General features: G+C 33.6%; 1 protein-coding gene across 3 annotated transcripts; it reads left to right on the plus strand.

Moving 5' to 3' along the window:
• Positions 1-2,574: 2,574 nt before the first annotated feature.
• LOC111052834 lies at positions 2,575-20,606 on the plus strand. Of its 3 annotated transcripts, none has more exons than XM_022339634.2 (4): positions 2,575-2,763; positions 7,087-7,271; positions 16,743-16,939; positions 18,536-19,045. In XM_022339634.2, exons 1-4 carry the CDS (start codon positions 2,761-2,763, stop codon positions 18,718-18,720), a joined length of 570 nt encoding a protein of 189 aa, XP_022195326.2. In that variant the 5' UTR covers positions 2,575-2,760; the 3' UTR covers positions 18,721-19,045. The 3 variants fall into 3 exon arrangements, with proteins under 3 accessions (XP_022195326.2, XP_022195327.2, XP_022195324.2); XM_022339635.2 differs by lacking the exon at positions 2,575-2,763 and adding an exon at positions 6,384-6,537 and having other exon boundaries at positions 18,536-20,606; XM_022339632.2 differs by lacking the exon at positions 2,575-2,763 and adding an exon at positions 6,531-6,697 and having other exon boundaries at positions 18,536-20,606.
• The last annotated feature ends 1,385 nt before the right edge of the window (positions 20,607-21,991 follow it).

Consider the following 21,991-nt stretch of genomic DNA (forward strand, 5'->3'; position numbering starts at 1 on the left):
CAACAAAAAATTCCCTATTCAACCATGAATGAATTCCCTACTTACTTTCCACTCCACCTGTCAAAAAACATGAGAAAATAATTTTCTTGTGGAAGATTATAAAGGTAACAATAAAAAAACAAATCGATATTTCCATTTCCAATTACCCGGTTTTTACCCTCTATTTTCCATTACCCACAGCATTACCGGCTTTTCGGGTAATTACCCGCTTTTTGGCAACACTGCTGGCAACAGTGACAGCTGGGCAACGAGGAGTTTTTGGCACAAACCACTCTCGGTCTCAGACAGCACCGTATCGTGCATGCGTTAGTAACGGTTTTTTCCCGTTCCATTCAGTCAGTTCTTTGAATGTAACGTTCTTTGTGATGATGGTTACCGAGCACCGTAACTGGAGCCGTCATTCCATTTTGATGATGATATTATTATCCAATGATGATTTATCATTAAATTCGATAGAATAATCAATATATTATCATCATTTAATTCAATAAAAGAAATAGTACTTTTAATAATATAATTAATAAAATATAACGGTTGTTATTTAACTAATGTTAAAAAACACTATAACTAAGTCAGCATATTGTCATTTCAAAGCAAAAACCTAACCACCTAACCTCCCCTTTTATATTTAAAACATTAACTAACATAAATCTTGGTAAAAACCCGTAATCCCTTCCAGCATATTGCAATTTCAAAGCAAAATCCTAACTCCCTAACCTATCTTTTCACCTTTGAAATATCTAAAACCATAATTCTACCTGTACCCTAGCCCTTTCTAGCATATTGCAATTTTAAAGCAAAAACCTAACCTAGTCTTATGAAACATTATTAAATATAACTTGAAAAAACCTAACCCCTAACCCATTCATATTCAATACTTTGAATTTCAAAGCAAACTCCTAACCCCCTAACCTATCCTTTCATCTTTGAAACAACAAAAAACATAACTCTACCTGGACCCTAGCCCCTTCTAGCATATTGCAATTTCAAAGCAAGAACCTAAGCCATCCTTATGAAACATTATTAATAAAACCTAACCCTTTACCCTATTTTGTCAATTAGTTGAATTTCTACATTGTTGATAAACGATGTGGCAACCTTGCAATGCGTGAAAGAGATAGCGCTATCTGCTCACTATAGATACTCAAAGAATACTTCTGAATAACTATGTGATAACTGTGACCGTTGCTGGCCGTTACTCTGTATCTGAGACAAAGAGAAGCTGTTTTTTTGGCTGGCTTTGTCTTGTTGTTCAATGAGATACTCAACCAATAAAGATTATACATAGTCTACATATACAATTCATACAAGTTTTCATAATTTTATTTATTACATTTCCATGCAGGATAAGTTATAACATATACGGTATCTACTATAATTTTCTTTGACATTATGCCAATCACTGATATACATAGGCCTAAATGTGGGTGATGTCATGATATGTATTGATTTGAAGCTCTCCTCACAAAGACCACAACCACAATAGTTATGTTAAATACTCATACTTTTAAAATATTGATTTAACGTCTTACAACAACTTACATCTTATATCATTCAACTTGAATCGTAAAATGAATGCTAATTTTCAAAAGGTAGAAAAGGTTAGGTTTTTGCTTTTGAATGGCAATAAAAATTATGTTGATATTATTCGAAATGACGTCCATTCACCGTGATCAGTAATCACAAAGAACGTTCAAATCAAATCAAATCAAATTTTATTTATTCAAGTAAGTTACAATACATTCTGGTTCATACACGAATCTACAATAAATTACAGTACAACAGCCAATTATGCAGCAAATTTCACATATTATGAAAACTTATTAATTACAATGAAGATTGAATGCAACATTAGAATATTGATAATATAGTATTGTAATATAACTACATAAATCAGCGGTGTTTCAACAATGAATAAATGATAATTTCAATGAATAAATATACACCCCACTATATATTATATGTGTTGGGGTATAAGTAATTAGTTGCTTATTGCGTGTAATAATTACTATTTACAAACTTCATTCACTGATATGGGATTAAAGTTTTTTATAATAAAATTAGTAAAAATGTATAATACAAACAAACAAAATTATGGAATAGTAAATAAATATTAATGTTCTATTAAGGATAATAATAAGAAAGGTTATTTTTAGAAAAATGAAAAACAGTAAAGAGTGGAATGAAGAATAAATAGTTTCAATATTTACAGTCTAACTAAATTTTCACAATTTTCCACTCCAATATCAACCAACCAGGAAAATAAACTTTTCTTGAACCTGTGTCTATTGAATTCTTCCCTAATGTAACTTGGTATTGAATTATAAATTTTTGGTCCCAAATATGTGTAGTTTCTTTGCCCAAATGTAGTGTTCATCCTTGGTACTATTGAATACGTGTTTCTCTGCCTTGTTTGATGGTTATGATCTGCCAGTCTTATGTGTTCGTTGTTTCTCCTCATTCGCGTGAATTCAACGTGTAACGTTACATTCAAAGAACCGATTGAATGGAAACGCTACCTGCGGTTGCGTATTACGATGCTGTGTTAGGATCTGATGGCCTTTTTTTGTTTGTGTTTTCTTTAACCTCTAATGTCAACGCGTGCTCGTGTGGATTTTGAAACGTAGCAGGCTACGTAGAAAATACACATAGCTTACCATAAATAATGTAAATGTTGAGCTACAAACATTTGAATTTCGAATGTAGATGTTTATTCTTCCATATAGACGTTGAAGGACCTCCACTCACATTTGGAAGACAATGGTAAGTTTGTTTCATAGCACGGTATTCTATTTTCTATTTCCCAATATTTCAGCTGGGCTACTGTCAGAGATTAGAATTTCTTAATATTGTATAAAAATTTAAAAAAAAATAATACACATACAGTGATTAATGATAAAACACGAAAATAATAGTAGGTAGCCTATATAACCTGCGGAATCAAGCATTGAGAGATTGATATCGATAGAGGAGGTCAAGACAAGTTTAAATAAGTATATTATACATATTTATCATTCAATGTTCATGTATGTTAACATATATACTATATTATAAACATAGTTGTCAATTTCAAAGGATTGGCTTAATCGATAACTATGTTACATTTGAACTCGTCTTGACTTCCTCTGTCGATATGTATAGGTCTAGGCTGGGTCTCAATGCTCGATTCAGCAGGCCATAAAGACTGATAAAGTGCCCTCAATAAAATTATAAAATGTCAGAGTTTTATGCCGCATCCACACTATCACCCAATGCGTACAAATGACGATATGTATAGGCCTAGGGTAGATCTCAATACTGGATTCAGCAGGCCATAGGCTAATAAAGTGCCTTCAATAGAATTGTAAAATGTCAGAGTTTCATGCCGCATCCACACTATCACCCAATGCGTACAAATGACGACGAGGGCCAGTGTATGGATGGGTGGTTTGTAAGCGCTTTCCTACACTTGTCATCGCTCCGATTTTTGCTGAACGAAGACCAGCCCAAGCGGAGGCGAGTGTCAGCCGAGCATCCACTAGGGGTCACATGTGTAGTATGTATAGTAAAGCTGGGTTTTCGTTTGAGCGTAAATGCCGTCATCGACCACGACAGGGTGAGGATCTCAGATTGGGTAGATTTCAATTTGTCTAAATAACCTAAAAGATTATGTTCAATTATGTTTTAATGGGGGAGTTTGAGTTTATACATTTAAATGGCAATATGTTGATATTATAAAAAATGATTGATTCTTGAATAATAAACACAACTAATGAAAAGTTATTTGATCAGCTGTTTTAGCACACTTGAAATTTGGACAATAAATGAATGTCAACAATGCTTGTCGTCGTCGACTGCGGAAATTTACGCACAAACGAATATGCACCTTTAGACCAGCGATTGGGTGATAGTGTGGACTAGGCATAAAGGTGCGTACAGACTTTCGCTCTGCTCCGCAACCGAACGTCACTCCAGCAGAGCGATTGATGATTGACCGGGGAGCAACAGTGGTTCTACCGGGGAACGCGAGAAGATCTAACATCTTCCGTAACGTTCATGATGGGTGCGTGGGCGGTGCGACTGTGGTTCGATGGAGGAACGAGGGCGGTACGAGGGAGGAGCGTGCTCGGGGCGGGTTGGAAGAGCGTATATGTGTACGCAGCTTTAGACATACCGTTACAAGTGTTCATTTAATATGAGTCACTCACACGACACACATCCTAACTGTACACATACGATTAACATACACGTTTAAACATTTCTCTATTGATGGCCAAAAGTATAAGTTGTAATGCGTTACCTTGGCTCATCTAAAGATGTTGGATGTTTGACTTTCAACTACAGCCGCTAACCTAAAACTCGGACATTTTATAATTTTCGTGTATCATTCATTACAGCATGTTTATTACTTTCTTAAATACATCCTTTTAAAACCCGATAATGATTTCTTATTGTATTATATGATCAGGAAATATATAATTTATTAAGTTTCAATTTGCATCTACGATATAGCTTTGAGAGGCTAGGTAAACTTGGGCGGTCCCAAATTGAAATTAGAATGAATCAAACTCGTGATATTGATTGAGACTGTGTTTAGTTACATGCACATCGATTTTTGGACGTACGATTTTTTGCCGTCCTTATAAATTCTATTAGATTGAACATAGTTTGACAAGCATATGATCACATCATGTTCTTGCCAAGTTCCGTTCAATTTGTTAAAATTTATTAGGACGGCAAAACATTGTACGTTCTAAAATCGATGTTTGTGATTGAATAGTTATTCTTGAAAGTCCAGGCTTTGTGCATATTTTTGTTGTAGTAACTATGGGTCGCCGCCAACCTGTCCCCGACAACTAAGCCCCTCGCATTTTTGATCACAGGCGTCAGCCAATCCCCTTGCAAAATACACCATCGCCGTCAACTAGTCTCCCCGACAGCTAATCCCCTACTGAAACGAAAGAGCTTGGTTGTCGGCGACAATCAAGCTCCTCACACGCTTACGACAATCAAGCTCCCCGCCAGCTGATCACCTGCTGGATATGAGGGGTCTGGTTGTCGCTTTAGGCTATAGAAGACATGGTATCATATTGTGAGTGGTTGTTAAAGCCATAAAAACAAAATTACATGAAAAAATATTGTAAATTATGCCAGCTTTTAAAAAATCAAATTGTTTGGAAACGTTGCATGATTCCAGTTAGTACATGGTTGTAACTACTCTAATGTAGTAATTAATAACTTCAACTAGCTCCAACTAATAAATAAAGTACACTGTAATAATAATAAATAATAATAAGGTTTTCAATAAAAATAATAATAATTATTATTATTATTCATTTCATTCATCACATGATAAGTGAGTGTTTATTACAGTCAAAATCGGCCTTTGGCAAGACTTTGGTGCATTACTAAACTGAAATTTTCAAAAATGATCTCACAATGGATGCTGTGCTGAGAACAACTGCTTTTTCCATGGCGTATTTTGCACTTTTCGATATTCCCATCTGACAAAGATTTGCTGACACTTTTCTAGTTACAACTCCAACCGTGGAGATAATGACAGGAACAATTGTGACCTTTTCTTGGATCCAGACATCCTTGATCTCAGCAACCAAGGGAAGGTACTTGGAGACCTTTTCATTATAATACTGGTCCAAGTTGTGGCAGCATGGTATGCCAACATCTATTAGTGTTGTTTCTTTGGATACCTTATCCATGAGGATGATATCTGGCCTATTATGAGCAACTGTTCTGTCTGTCAGCACCGACCGATCCCAATATAACTTATGTGTCTCATTCTCCAAGACTGGGGATGGCTTGTACGAGTAGTAGGGCAGCTTCTGATTGATGATTTGGTACTTCAGAGCAAGGTCCTGATGCAAGATTATTATTATTATTATTATTATTATTATTATTATGTAATAAAAATAATATTTGATTGGGTGTTCTGTAAGATTTCTCTAAATCTTGAATTTTAGGGAAAAGTTTAAAAGGTAAACATTAGTAGATCATTTTACTTTGAGAAACTATCAGTGTCTTATTCTCTAATATAACTCAATTTGTAAGGTCTATAACTCAATTCATTTATTTCTATGGCTACTTGATAGAATCACTATCACAATTCAACTTCTAAATAAAATATAATTATATTTATTTATAATTGTTATAAATGCAATAGGTTTTTCAAGACCTGGCATGTGATAAATAAATCAATTAATCTAAAAGGTTAGGGAGTTAACACTCTAAAGGTTAGTTTTTGCTTTTGATTGGCAATTTTCTGGTATTATTAGAAATGTTAGTTAATAAACACAGAAAACGAAGTCGTTAATCTACAAAAATAACTTTAAAACTATTGCGCATGCGCAATACAATGCATTGTTGACATAGATTTGCTTGTGTACTGAAGAGATAACAAATAATACGTAGAGGATAAGCATTTCCGCTAAGCGCTAAAACTTTGACTATCTGCTAGTTGATAGAGATGAGAGAGTCATCTCTCTAAAAAACCGTTTCCCATTCATATATATATACAATTGAGCATAAGGCATAATACTCTCAGTAAGTACTCGTTTATTGACAAATGATTGTCTCTTTTCATGCAATCCAATCCCTCTAAATGTTCTAAAAATTCAAAGTTCTTTGACAGTGACGATTATTTTTTTATTGGAATTATTGAAGTTCACTTTTTGAACCAATTATGGTTCATCTGTGGAGAAGGGTGAGGTTGAAATAATTTCCAAAATATTCAGTCATTTTATGAATTGATTGGATTGAATCAACTATCAGTTGTAGTAGATCAACTTAAACTTTCTTCAAGGAAGCTTAATGTTGTTTGTGTTCTCTTTAAATATGTTTGTGTTTTCTAAAAAAATAATCTAATTCAGATTGAAAGATTGATTGGTTATTCATGTAATTGGTTTGTACTATCTTTGCTCTCATATATTTTTATAGTGGAAAATAATTCTAGTTGAAAAGCTGATTGGTTATTCATGTAATTGGTTTGTACTATCTTAGCTTACATATTTTTTGTAGTGGAAAAATAATTCTGAATTTTACTCTAAACTTTGTAACCCCTTATTAACATGTATTGTATTTGATCGTTTCCAGGTTTCAATGTTCCTATACAAGAGAAAAGTCGTCTGTGGAGTTTTTGTAGCATTTGTGCTCTACTTGATGCTAAGACTGAAAAAATATAATGTCAAATTTGAATCGGTCGTTCGCAAAGCAAAACCTATAGATGTGTGGGAGTATGTAGCGGATTTCAGTAATATGCCAAAATTGAATCCAACAATGTAAGTAAAAATAATTATATTCCTACTTCTATCATGCCAAAACAAATTAAAAAGAGGGGTGCAAATGTAGATATACAGTTTTTATTTGTTGGCAATATTTCTAAGTTAGCAACGTAATAAAATTCTAACCATATTTTGGACTGTGTCATCACCTATAAATTTGGAAGAAAAATAGCACAAGGGCTACCTTATTATTTATCTACCAATGTTATATATATATATATATATATATATATAATATATATATATATATATATATATAACATCAGTTTCATTTATAAATAAAATAAATAAATAATAAGCTAAGTAGAAAACTTAAGAGTTAATTTTTGTTTCTCAACAGTATTGATAGTGAATAAAAAAGTAAATTCGTATGGCTTTTGTTGGTGGGGAGTCCCTTGCGGGATGGTCCCACCGCAAGTATATTCGTTGTTCATAAGACCGATAGTGAATAGATTGTATAGGTACGTAACGGTTTTGTATGAATGAAGGTACTTTTTCTATGAAATACTTTATTTCTGTTTACCCACTTCTGCTCTCCTTGTTGTTTCCAAGTACATTAGTGGGAAGGGCAAAAATGATTTTATTCAAACTAATGTAAAGTTCAAGACTTGCCATTTGAGAATTATTAATAACATCTATCACTTTCTGACAATTACTTCTTTAAGATGGCTTCCTCCTGCACGAATACACTCTTGAAATCTGTGTTGAGATTCCTGAACGATTGCTTCATCATTTCAGTTGGAATATTGTTAATTTAATTTGAATTGTCTGTTATGATTCAACCACAGTTACTGGTCAAGATGTGAAAACGTTTAATTTGAGATAACTCCACAAACAGAAAATCGCAGGAGGACAGATCATGGGACCAGGAAACGCAACCTAATCGTGAGATTATACGGTTACTAAACAATACTCACTTGAACAGTTGCCATTGAATGCCGTGCAGAGTGGATTTCGCTCACAATTTCATCAATAAATTTGAATTAATTGAAAATTAAAACAGAATTCAAAATGAAATCAGCAATATCCCAAATGAGATATTGCAGCGATCAATGAGGAATCGTCAACACAGATTTCAAGAGTGTATTAGTTCAGGAGGATGTTATCTTAGAGAAGCAATTGTCAAAAAGTGATAGATGTTATTAATAATTCTCAATTGGCAAGTCTTGAACTTTACATTAGTTTGAATAAAATAATTTTTGCCCTTCCCACTAATGTTTTATGGCGTTTTTAAAAGTTCCCGTTATTCTATGTCATTCTGTATATGTTTGGGATAGTGTAAAATTCAATTTCAATTCAATTCAATTTATTTTTTCCTTCTGAATACAATTCAGAGCAGTTACATGGAATCTCAAGCAATAAAGTTTATACAATTCAAGAAACGATATAATATACTTACTAAAATCAAGCAAAAAATATAAAAAAATACTAAATACTATACTAAACAGTAAAACTCTTGAGCTATCACAATTTTATTCTTGTATCAGATAGGAAAGAGCTTACATAGGGAACAAAGGCCTGTGCGTAAGCTCGAGTTATCATAACAATATGCGCTATATCTATAATTAGAAAGAGAGATCTCAATTTGTATTAGAGATCTAAACTAAATTAAAATAATTTTCAATGATGAATCTATAATTCCCATGCATTAAGAAGGGATAAAAAAAGTGGAAAACTGAATGATAAATAACTTCAAACCCGTGTGATTGCCCTTCAATTCAACAAGTCAATGAAATAAAATATTTAGGAACAATAGTGGACAACAAATTCAAATGGGACGAGCACATTAATCTATCAATTACCCGGATCAGGAAGCTTCTCTACAAATTCTATCAACTCCGTAAAATCCTCAACTATGAGACATTAAAAACTGTTTATTTTTCTTTAGTGCAATCAATTTTAAGATACGTCATAATTATCTGGGGAGCTACGAATTTTACACATGTTGAACCTCTCTATAAACTTCAAAAACGAATACTAAAAATAATAGGCTTCAAGGAGAATCAATTCCCCACGAACATTCTTTTCAAGGACAGTAAAGTACTGAGTGTAAGACAACTCTACATCCAGGCTATCATCACGCGAATGAGGAGAAACAACGAACACATAAGACTGGCAGATCATAACCATCAAACAAGGCAGAGAAACACGTATTCAATAGTACCAAGGATGAACACTACATTTGGGCAAAGAAACTACACATATTTGGGACCAAAAATTTACCAATACCAAGTTACATTAGGGAAGAATTCAATAGACACAGGTTCAAGAAAAGTTTATTTTCCTGGTTGGTTGATATTGGAGTGGAAAATTGTGAAAATTTAGTTAGACTGTAAATATTGAAACTATTTATTCTTCATTCCACTCTTTACTGTTTTTCATTTTTCTAAAAATAACCTTTCTTATTATTATCCTTAATAGAACATTAATATTTATTTACTAATACCATAATTTTGTTTGCTTGTATTATACATTTTTACTAATTTTATTATAAAAAACTTTAATCCCATATCAGTGAATGAAGTTTGTAAATAGTAATTATTACACGCAATAAGCAACTAATTACTTATACCCCAACACATATGATATATAGTGGGGTGTATATTTATTCATTGAAATTATCATTTATTCATTGTTGTTGTTTAAATTTATAAATAAAAGATTATGAAAACCAAGGAATAGCGATGAAGGCTACAATTTAAATAACAAATACAAGAGTCAGGAAAAGCCGAACAGACAAGCATGACAGAACAGAAAAAAATCTCTCTGAAGGCGCCCAAATTGAATCAAACACGTGCACCCCCAGTAACAATGAGTGAGACGGCATTATCCTCACTGATATCAAACAGCCAGTTCTTCAAGTGCCACTTGAACGCAGAGGTAGAAACTACATTCAAAAATCTATTCTGGTTGGAACGGAGAAGGAAATTTCGGAATAAATATGAGAAATATAAAAGAAATTTGTCATTGAAAAGGATCTTGTTTGTTGTATTGTGTTTACACCTACTGCTGATGCATATCTTGTATTATATGAATGTTCTGTTGGAGTAAATATTGAATGGGAATATTCAATATATTATAATATATTATATTATATAATTATATTATATATATTATATATTATATTATAGATGTAGATCAACAGATCTTTTATGAAAAGTTTCTCAGTGACAAAACTCTGAACTCACTAAAAAGTAACGCAGAGGAATATCTTCTACTCTTTTAAACCTGCCTTAAGAATTGATCTCTGAACAGTCTCCAATCTGCTAATGTGCACCTGGTAGGCACCACCCCAGGCCAGTATACCATATGATAACAATGACTGGACGAAGGCATGATACATATGTCTAATTTCCCTAGCATTTAAAACATCACTGATACACCTGAATGCATATATATATATATATATATATATATATATATATATATATATCCTTAATTTAGACAATAAGAAGTTGGTATGTTCTGCCCATCTCACTCTCGAATCAAACACCACCCTCAGATACTTATAAGAAGAAACTCTTTGTATCACTTCACAAGAACAAGCATTCCTCTCATCAACTCCACATTCGTGAACTCTCAATGGATGTAAATTGGAATCTGAGTTATTACTTAGACTAATGGGCATAAACTTGGTTTTTGCAATATTAAGAGAGAGGGTATTCTGATCCTACCATTTCTTGATAGATCTTAGGTCAGACTCAGCTCTATCACGAGCCTCCACCCAAGTTCTCCCTTCAACAAAAATTAAAGTGCCATCTGCAAAAAGAAATAGTCTCCCATGTAAATTTAATCTGGAAATGTTATTGATATATATGAGAAATAGTAAGGGCCCGAGAGTGCTTCCCTGTACCACCCCAAAGTCGACAGGAAGCTCATTACCATTTACTCCATTAATTGAAACACACTGCCTCCTTCCAGATAAATAACTAGTAAACCATGCAAGCGCATTCCCAGTGTCACCCAAAGCTGACAATTTTCTGATAAGGCTCCTCCGATCAATACTATCAAAAGCTTTTTTGAGGTCAAGGAAGATTAAGATTGGATGCATATTATTAGATAAGAGAAAAATGAAGCTGCTTGTTTACATCAAACAATATATCCGAAACATTTTTGTCACCTCTAAAACCGTATTGGCAGTCTGCCAGAATGCCGTTAATCGCAAGATAACTAACAAGTTGTTCTTTTACAATTCTTTCAAGAACCTTCGAAAAAACACTTGAAAGAGAAATAGGCCGAAAGTTGTTTTTGTCAGTAAAAATACCAGACTTATGCAAGGGAAACACTTCGGCAATTTTAAAAATATCAGGAAAAACTTCAGTCTCCAAACTAAGATTAATAAGGTGAAGAAATGGTTTAATAAAAATAAATAGGTTTTCTTTCAATAAGGAGGCCGAAAAACCATCAATACCCGGGGAAGACCCGCCTCGCAAGGCATTGACGTGTCCAATAACTTCAAGTTCAGACACTTTGTGGAGGGTGAACCTAGTGTCCAACCCAAAGTCCCAGTCATCAACCAACAAAGCACCGCCCGAGTCAATTGAGCCGGCCAAATTCTTTACGACAAACGAAAAAAAAAATTGAAATTGTCTGCTACATCTCTGCAAACAGTAGGAGTTATAGTAGTTATAGATGGTAGAAATTTATTAATGGAAAAATTCTGTTTAACATTATTCCTGCCTGCCAGTTCGTTAATAGTTCGCCAAAACATTTTTGGATTTCTCTGATATTGATCTAGCTTTCTTCTAAAATATGATCGTTTTGTTGCTTTTAGAATGTTTGTTACATGTTGTCTGAAATTACGATAATATATCTTTAGCTCCTCATTCAAGGGATGCTTTTTGATTCTCTTGCTGATTTTATCTCTTTCACGGATCAATTTAATGAGGTCCAGGGTGATCCATGGCTTGGGTTTTTTCATTCTCGTCGACGAGAATGCCTAAAGGGTTTTTTGAATTATTCAACGCCTCTGAAAAATTTTGACAAAAATTGGCTGAACAAGTATCAACATCCTGATTATTATTTATAATGCTGTCCCAGTCAGCCTGACACAGATTTTGGTACAGCAAAGCACGGTCAATGAATTCTCCTGCGGGATGGTTTAATCTAGTTGTTGGCCTGTCAGTTGAGAAAGATATTGTTAAACCAATGCTGTAATGATCCGTTATATTCAACTGTAGTGTAGCCGACTTTACATCATATATGTTCTGTTACCGAAGAAAAAGTGATATAAACAAGTACTTGAGTCATTTGCTACTCTGGTCGGTTTGTCTATGCATTGGGTGAGACCCGCTCCTAGGAGAGTATTCATGTATATGTCAGTATCTTGAGAATAATTGCCTATTAGATCCAAGTTAAGATCACCAGTCCATATTACGCTTACGTCTCTATTAATGCTATTCACAAGTTGCTCTAGAGAATGGAGAAATAATTGGATATCGCTATCAAACGTGCGATAGAATGCTAATAAATTAAAGGTTTTATTGTAAAAAGTAAAATCCAGCTAGAGCCCATGAACATCACCAAGAGAAACCTGGTTAGAGATAACTGATAAACGATTACTGTAGAAAACAATGACCCCATCGGCTCTATTGCGCTGTTTATCGGTAAAAACAACCTCATAACCCTCAATCGGCTGCACCTCCTCATCGCCTCGTAGCCAGCACTCAGACAAAACTATTATATCTATTCTGGGCAATTCATTCAAATAAATTAGGAGCTCGTCAAAATTCCTGGAAAAACTTCTTATATTAATGTGCAATATTGTAAGTTTGTCCTCGCCATTCCTGGTTGAGAAAAAGTTTTATATTCAGAAATATTCTTCAATTCAGTACAATGAAGAGAAAGATAGTGATTGTATTGATTATCCGCATCCTCATCCATTACACAAAAAAACACAATCAATCATAGAATCATAGAAAAAAAAACAAAGATTAAAACTGAAATCAGTAATTATTCATTACCTCTGCTAGCCGCACCAAAAAATAAACAAAAATGATGATACTTAAAAAACAGAGATACTACAAATTCCTTCACCTCACAATTTACCATGTGGATTCAGAAAAAAACAGTCTTCCGTAATAATTAATTATTATATCTTTACTAAAATGATAATGAAAACTCAAACAATGTCTTCCACCACTTTGTGCATCACTGTACTTAAATTCTCGTCAACTAAATTCAATCATTAAGAAGTTTGACAGTAGCGTTCATTGATAAGAAGGCAGCCGTTAGTAAACAAAGGCCATAAAATAAGTAACTATCGCTCCGCCTATTAATAAATGAGATTAGATTGAATGAATTAGAATTACCGTATAGGTCAAAACTGAAAATGAAAAGTTACGTTATAATTCCTTGCTACAGTACTTTACTTGCTCCTTTTCAATTCAATCAAATGTATATTAAATTCAATTCCATGTATAAGCAAGAATGTGATAATAGGTAATGGAAATAGTTCTACTCTCAGAAGCTATGCATTATACTCATATAATTTCATCTATACAACAGACTCATGGAAGGTAATTAATTACAGTTCTGCTCTAAAAATACGACAAGGTGATGGGCGACTCTAACACTAAAACCAAGAAGTGCTCAAAATGTGACTGATTCAAGTACAAAACAACAATGAACAACAAATTATACAATAATCTCAGTACAAATAAATAAATAATAATATAGAATAAAATAAATAAAATAAGCTCAGTCCTAGCTAGCAAAATTAAGTCCGTAAACACTATTGTAGATATAATTTAATAATAATGTATTGAAACAAATTTTAACTATGGGAATCAGATACATGAGATGACTTTCCGCCATCGTCTATTCTTATTTTGATATTACCGGCATGATCAGTCCATACATATTTGATCTTCCTATCACGCTGAAGGTGTTTCGCCCTGGCAAACAGGAGGCCTACCCTACGCTTAGGCGTCAGCGACCTGTTGATGTAGATTGGTCGAGACTCACCAGTCAAGCCAACGTGTCGAGTATTCAGATCGCCCTTCATCTTTCTCTTATGCATCAGATCATGAGCGTCTCCACGGCGCACAAACTTGACGATGATACCAGGTGCGGGACGGTTATTCCTATTCTTCAACCTATGGCAAGCATCAATGGAATCCTTTGCAATGTTCATTCCCACAGACTTGCAAACCTTGATAACAGTTTCTGTCACATCCTCATTAGTCAAAGATGGAACACCGTTGATTTCCATGGTGTTTCTTCGCGAATACTGTTCCAGATCGTCCATCTGACATGAGACTGCCTCCAGTCTCGTGCGAAGAGTCACATTTTCGTCGGAAAGATTTTTGATGACCACTTTTTGAGCTTCAATTACTTGAGCTTGCTTAGCCAACATTTCATTAGTTTTATCAATCTTCTCCATACACGTACGGATGGAAACCGATAAGTCTTCCCGCAACTGACTATTATTGCTCACAATCAACGCCTTTAGATCTTCTAATGAAGCATTTAAAGATGCAAGTGTTATATCCGAATTGTTTGCGGCTGACGCAGTGTTCACTCGCACTGGTGTCGTATCACTGTTGCTACGCTGAACTCTAAACAGTTTTTCACAACTTTCACAGGACCAACCGGAACCACTAACCAACTGATCTATCTCAGTTTGACCCAACCCGACACATTTCCCATGAAAGTACGATTTGCACTGTCCACAAACAATTTTATCTTTGTTGTTTCTGATAACTGATAGGTTACATATGTTGCACAAACTCATGACAATACTGTACACAACCAAAAAATAAAAACTGAAAAAAAACGGCCAGCAAATGAAAAAAAAATGAAATGAAAATGTGTTGGTTTCCAATGGAAACTTGCATTCTGCTTGAAGGTAGAATAAATTAATTCCAATTACTCGAGTTGTGGGTGAATTCCTACTAAATAACTTGAAAAGTGTGATAAAATTATTTTTAGCAATTACTTGAATCGGGATTGTCTTTGATATATTTATATATGTGTCTTTGGTATATTGTATGTATCTGTTTACACATTATTGGGTTGAATGAAAATAAGTATGCAGTGAATAAAAACCTGAATGAGGAACCCATACAAGTTACTTACTCTAAAAAAATATTGAAATTTCATAATTGTCAGATTCATAGACTGATATTTTTTTTATTTTATTTATTTATAATTTTTACAAAGTAGCACTGATTGGGAGAGAAAAACTTAGGATACTCCTTGTACTATTTATCTCCCAAATTTAGATAATATTTTAAAAGTCCGAGATAGGGTTATGGTTTCACTTTTCTAAAATTTAGTCCATTTTCACTAAAAAAAAACAACGAAGACTAAGAATTTTAAATTTTGATGGTTAAAAACAGAATAAAAAAAATATCACACTCAAATCACTATTAATTGGAACATTTTTGCATATACTTCCATACTTTACATGAAACAAATACTCTGCGATGAAGTTGCATATTATTCAAATAAAATTCAACAAAGTCACATTTATAATCATATACAAGTGTAACTCAAATAGATCAATTATTAGAATAGCAGTCATCACTCAGGCCACCACATAGGACTTTTGAACTGGTGAGCTGGGAGTGTGATGACCGTGTAGAGACTAAACTGGGAGAACGTTTCGAGGTGCGCTGGAGGAAGTTTGTGTGAGAAAATTGGTTTTAGGAATGTGATTGGAGTGTTATTATGCTCAGGAGAGAGAGTAGTTGTTATTATAGTGGGATATGTCAATAGAAAGAGTTGTGTTGAAGATGAAGATGTGTTAGTTTTAACACGAAACTGCAGTCCAGTATTAATGTCTAATAAATGTGGATGTGGCCGAATAAAACTGTGTTTTTTCAATAGAGAGAGTGCTTGAATTCGTAAAACTGTGTATTTATTTTATATAAAGTAGCAGCGCCCAGGACCCTGAAAACCTGGTGGTGGCAGCTCTCTACTGGAGAGCACTGTCATATGCTCGCCACACACTCCACATGTCAGCCAGCTCCAAATCAATTTGCTAAATCGTTTGAGGCTTTTATTTAGTACAGTAATGTTGCAAATATTGACTTTAATTGTTATGTTTGACTTTAATTGTCTCGTGAAATAATATTTTGTTGTACAAATAAATATAATCACTTTTGAACACTCAAATTACGACACAGCAGTCTGAATATGTCGTAATTTAAGTGTTCAAAAGGAATTATTAAAAGCAGTTCGTAATGGAAAGAAAAGTTGAAGAGAAATATATAGCCCATAGTACTTTTAATATTTTTTAAATTAATATAATAATTTAAAGACGCATAGCGGTATTGGGTTTGAAAGAAGTATACAGTGTTTTTTTAAGGGTACTATATTCATCTTATTTTATCTTTATTAATCTATTCGTATTATTCCGGCCTTATTTGCAAGTAATCTTTTGATTCCAATTTGTTATAATTAAAATTGATTATGCTTTCTGAATATAGATATTTATCCGATCTTATTGTTTTCGTATTTCAGAGTAGACTTTAGCATACACGAAGAGCGAGGCGATTACAAGACTTGGGTTTATGAAGTTAGTTACACCGAATTCCTCTCACATCTGCCATTCATCTATAATTATGGAAAAGCGGAATACGAAGTGAAACCTGCAAATGAAGAACAGTTTCTCATCAATTCAAAACACAGAACATGTTTCTTCTCTTCATTTGCTTGTGGTGGGTTATTAATCATTAAGATTTTTTTAATTTCTTGTAAAATGTAACCTCTTTTATTATATTCTTCCATTGACAAGACATGTTTCACGCTAAAGTAATTTTCAAGTTCAAGTAGAATTGTAACAATTTTTTGGGCGTACGCCTGTGCTACTCTTCTGAAAGTTGTGTAATTCAGAATGATTGAATAAATAAATGAGTGTAAAAATGAATGATTTACTGATTTACGATTTTATTTTCATCAATAAGAATAAAAGTTGTATAATATGCATACAACTTCTTAAATGTGATAATTACTGTGGTTGCTTTGATCTCTAGCTTTCTCACAATTTACTTCAAGGAATAATATAGTGAGGTGCACGTTATAATGGCAGTGAATGAAGATAGGAGAACAACTTTGCCGATTGTCTGTCTTAATTAATTATATTTCTACATTGTTGACAACGGATTTGGTAATGTGGAGCTAGAAAAGGATAGCGCTATCTGCTTTGTCGAATGATAGACAAGGATAGCAACACCAATTTTGATCAAATACTGCCATTATAACGTGGAACTCACTATAGTATTAAACATTATTTCGTATAGGGTACATTTAATTTATAATAGTTTGTTTATTCCAAATATTTTGTGATTGATTCAGAGATAATTACTCTCCTCAATGGAAAGCTTTTAAATATTTGAGATTTTCTCAGTTTATATGTTGCTTTCTATTTTCATGTATATAATGCTCGTATGCTATACATATAATATTAGTATAATATACGTATATCATACATAATACTATTAGTAAAATATGCTTGCTTTGCTCAAATCAATTGTTGCTATACTGTTGTGATGGCTCTGGTTTTATATTTTCACTTGGATCTATTCTCTAATTACCTAATAGTGTTTGTCAAGGGATGGTTTGCTCATTTATTCTTTAAAGAACTAGCAGAACTCTAGCAGTAAATATAGCAGAACTCTAGCAGTAAATATAGCAGAATTCTAGTAGAACATGCTAACTCATATATTGGCTGATTACAATTTTGAAAGTACTAGAACTATAACTCTGGAAGCACAAAAATTCTCAATGTATTGAAATCAAAATAATCTAATAACAGCGACTGTGGCCAGCTATAACAGCTATAGTTAGGTCCACGTTATAATGGCAGTGGAGAAAGATAGGAAGCAACGTTGCCGATCCTCTGTCTGATACAGGTTTATTGATGTAATATCAACTGTTCATTCTCGTTTAAAACGATCGATTATATCTTATTAAGCAATAAATTATATTTTTCAATAATTTTATAATGAATTTTCACCATTAACATGAAATATTTTGTTAATTAATTACTAAGTCTACATTGTTAAAAGACGATCTTGCAACAGAGCAAAGCAAGAAAGAGATAGCGCTATCCGCTTTGTTGAATGATAGACAAGGATAGCAATACCATTGCTAATCAAACACTGCCATTATAACGTTGTCCTCACTATTGTTTATGTTCATATGTTGATTGGTTATCCATACTATTTAGTTTTCAGACTGAAAATGTGGATGTGGTAGCCTTTTAAGGGAAAGTGAATATTTTGACTTGATTGCAACTCATCTTTTCTTTGCAGTTAATTCGTGGTCGACATTCAAATTCGAGCCGGAGAAAGGCACTGAGACAGCGACTCATTGCACTGAAAATGTCATCTTCGAATGTCCAGCACTATTCTCTTTTCTCTGCGAAAGTGAAGTTCTCTACCAACGAAGAACCATAGTCTCCAATTTGCAGAAAGAATTCAGTAAACTGCCGTCTTGATTTTCGGGGTACATGAAATGTGTTCAATTTGGGTACCATTATTTATAATTGTGAATGAACATTTAGTGGATGTCAAGTAGAACTATTGTAGATTTATCAATTTTCACGATTGTGAGATCAAATCATAACATATTCACAAAATTTTACTGCATATTGCATCATTCATTTCTGATAAGAATAATAGAGATAATCGTCACAATCATATGCATTCGAGAAGGAACTCAAAACAATAACTGATAATTCTCTTTTTCAAAAACTAGAAGATCAAGGTGATGATGATGATGATCATTATGAAGAAGAAGGAGAACAAGAAGACGAAGAAGAAGAAGATGAAGAAGAAGAAAAAGAATATTATGATGATGAAGAAGAAGATGTAGATGAATAGATGAAAATTATGAAGAAGAAGAAGATGATGATCATGATGATGGAGATGAAAATGAAGATGATGATGATGAAGAAGAAGATGATGATGATGATGATGATGGATGTGATTCTGAAGATGATGATGATGATGATGATGATGATGGATGTGATTCTGAAGATGATGATGATGATAATGAAGATGATAATGATGACGATGATGATGATGATTATGAAGATGTTGATAATGAAGATGATGAAAATGGAGATGAAAATGATGACGATGAAGAAGAATATGATTATGATGGTAATGTAGATGATAAGGATCATCATTATGAAGATGAATAAGAAGATATTTGTGAATATGAAGATGAGGATGAAGATGATGGTGAATATGATGGAGATGAGGTAAAAATGAATATGATGATGGAAATGAAGAATAAGAAGAAGTAAAAGAAGAAGAAGATGAGGAAGAGGAAGAGTGAGAGAAAGAGGATGAAGATGTAGCTTCAGATTGGACCTCTGCTCCTTTAGATTCGACGCCTTGCTTCAACATTCCCAGCTCGGCGTTTTCTGCATGCATTGCTTGATCATGCATTGGTGGTGAAGTAGCTGTGCTCAGAGCGATCAGAGAACGCTGAGTTGAACATATTGAGCCAAGGCGTTGAATCTGAAGGAACAGATGTCCAATCTGAAAAAGTGATCAACATGAAACAGGCAATGAAAAACTTCAACTTTCACTATCTTTAACACTTGCTCTTCTCCTCTCCCTCATTCTGTCCCTCCTCATCCTCCTCTTCCTCACCGATTCGTCTGTGATATTTGACAAGTTACTTCGCTCCAATATGTTTCCTCCCGATTCATCCCGTGTTTTTCTTGTATTCTATGATGAGGAGAATTATCAGTAACCTTTTACCTTTACTTATAGAGAATTTACCTTTTTTCTTAAAGATAAAAAAGGTAACAACGAAACTTCAGGGGTCCATTCGTCTCTCATCATATTCCTCCTATTACTCACACACAGATATTGGCTTTTGTGGGTATCATCCTCGCTCAGTTATAAATATTGTTTACAATATCACTTCAGTTAGTAGAATTGATTTCCTATAAATTGAATCAGATTAAATGATTGAATTAATTTCGTATATTCCGTTCTTATACTTTTTAGTAAGGTACATTAGGTTTGGAATGCCATGACTGTTTTAACATTTTAGGTGTAGTAAAATTAATTTACTTGAGAAATTTTTAGTATATTTCTTCATAGTACAGAAGTAGAAGTCAGTACTTTAGAAGTAATAGTATAGATGTAAAAGTCAATAGGCTACTGTAGAAGTTAATTTTGTAGAGTTAGTTGCAGAAGATTCTGTAGTTTGTACTGTAGTAGTATATTTTGCAAGTAGGCCTATCTGTATTTTTGTACTTTTTTATCTAATGCACGTTTTCGTATAATTATAACATCTATTTCACTAATTTGGACTGGATTATTCAAATAATATTTGTCTAGATATAGTATATAGTATGTCGTATGTGGTATGTATCATATTATGATCCATACCACATAATATATACTATATCTAAAGCCTGATTCATACTAATTCCTTTACTTGCTCTTCCACCTTGTCACACTCAAGGCATTTGGGTCGCAAGTCATAAGCTGCATATAGGCTTACGCGCTGTGTGACAAACGAGCGTTTCTCGAACAAGGATTCGCTAAGTGCGGTGATCGAGATCAGAGCGCGAGCTTGCCATGTGTTCCACTGTTGTCGGCGGGAGCTTGGCCAGTTCGTTGCGCTCGAACCGAAATCGCGCGACCTGCGATTATCTCGCGTACTGCTTGCGTTCAGTTTGTGTCGCGCAGCGCGTAAGTCTGTACGCACCTTTAGACACTTAATAATACATAGCCTCTTATGGGGTGCTTTTATTAAGCTCGTATAGTTTTCCTCATAAGAGATAATGAATCCTTCAAACGAGCCTTAAACATTCAGCGCGTTTATAATGCTCCGCTCATATTTGGAGCTCTAAGATATGTCAAGGCTTATCAGTCCAATGAAAGGGACTAGAGACTTCGAACCTTTCCACAGATCAAGTTCGTTGGACTCCGACTTCTTTCAGACAAAAGAGGATAGGCTCTGTATATTACTATTATCAAAATCGAATCAAAATAATTTATTTGCCAATTATAAAGATAACAATAATACATAAAACAAATACTTCATACTTATACAGAATAAAAATAAAATTTCAACTTGAATTTTTAATTGGCGTTGCCAGCAAAACCTAAGTTTGTGTGCTAGCATGGAGTACCAAAAGATGTCATTCAATTTAACATAAACATAAAAGATGATTGAACATTTTATTTAAATAGTAGTAGTAATAAATGAATAACTAATAATAATTGTAGTAATATAATATCTGAAAAAATGTAACTTAGTTAAAATAATAACAAAGAAATTTTTTCTATAATAAAGTAGATTCTAACTGTACATGATTATATTATTATTGTGTATGTTATAGACTCAATCAATATTCAGGAGAGGAGAAAATCATACAAAAGTCATAAGGAATATCGTTAATTGATTCCAACCGGAGATTTCAATAGAGCAGCTGAAAAAATATCAGGATTTTAGAACCTTTCTCAGAAGAGCCTACAAGCTGCGGATTCAAAAATCAGTATGATAGTTCAAGAGCGAGCTCTCAAGTGCAAGACACTCATTAGTCTTACTAATTTGATAAAGAATGAAATAAAACAAACATATATCGTCAAATTCTAAATTTGACTCAGTCGAATTTCTAATTAGATAAAGGTTTCATAGTTTTACAATCTCTAAAATTATGCTATCAGCATATTAGTATTGCAAGTACAATCAGTCCCGAGGACCACTTATTCCATGATTATTTCAAAACACACGTG

This window comes from Nilaparvata lugens, chromosome X (assembly GCF_014356525.2).
Source record: "Nilaparvata lugens isolate BPH chromosome X, ASM1435652v1, whole genome shotgun sequence".
Classification (NCBI taxonomy): Eukaryota; Metazoa; Arthropoda; class Insecta; order Hemiptera; family Delphacidae; genus Nilaparvata; species Nilaparvata lugens.

Coding starts and splice junctions, on each gene's coding strand:
- LOC111052834 (XM_022339632.2), top strand. CDS start 6,677: ATGGTTCATCTGTGGAGAAGG. Junction 6,698..7,086: donor TGGTTCATCTGTGGAGAAGG/GTGAGGTTGAAA, acceptor GATCGTTTCCAG/GTTTCAATGTTCCTATACAA. Junction 16,940..18,535: donor CTTCTCTTCATTTGCTTGTG/GTGGGTTATTAA, acceptor TTTTCTTTGCAG/TTAATTCGTGGTCGACATTC.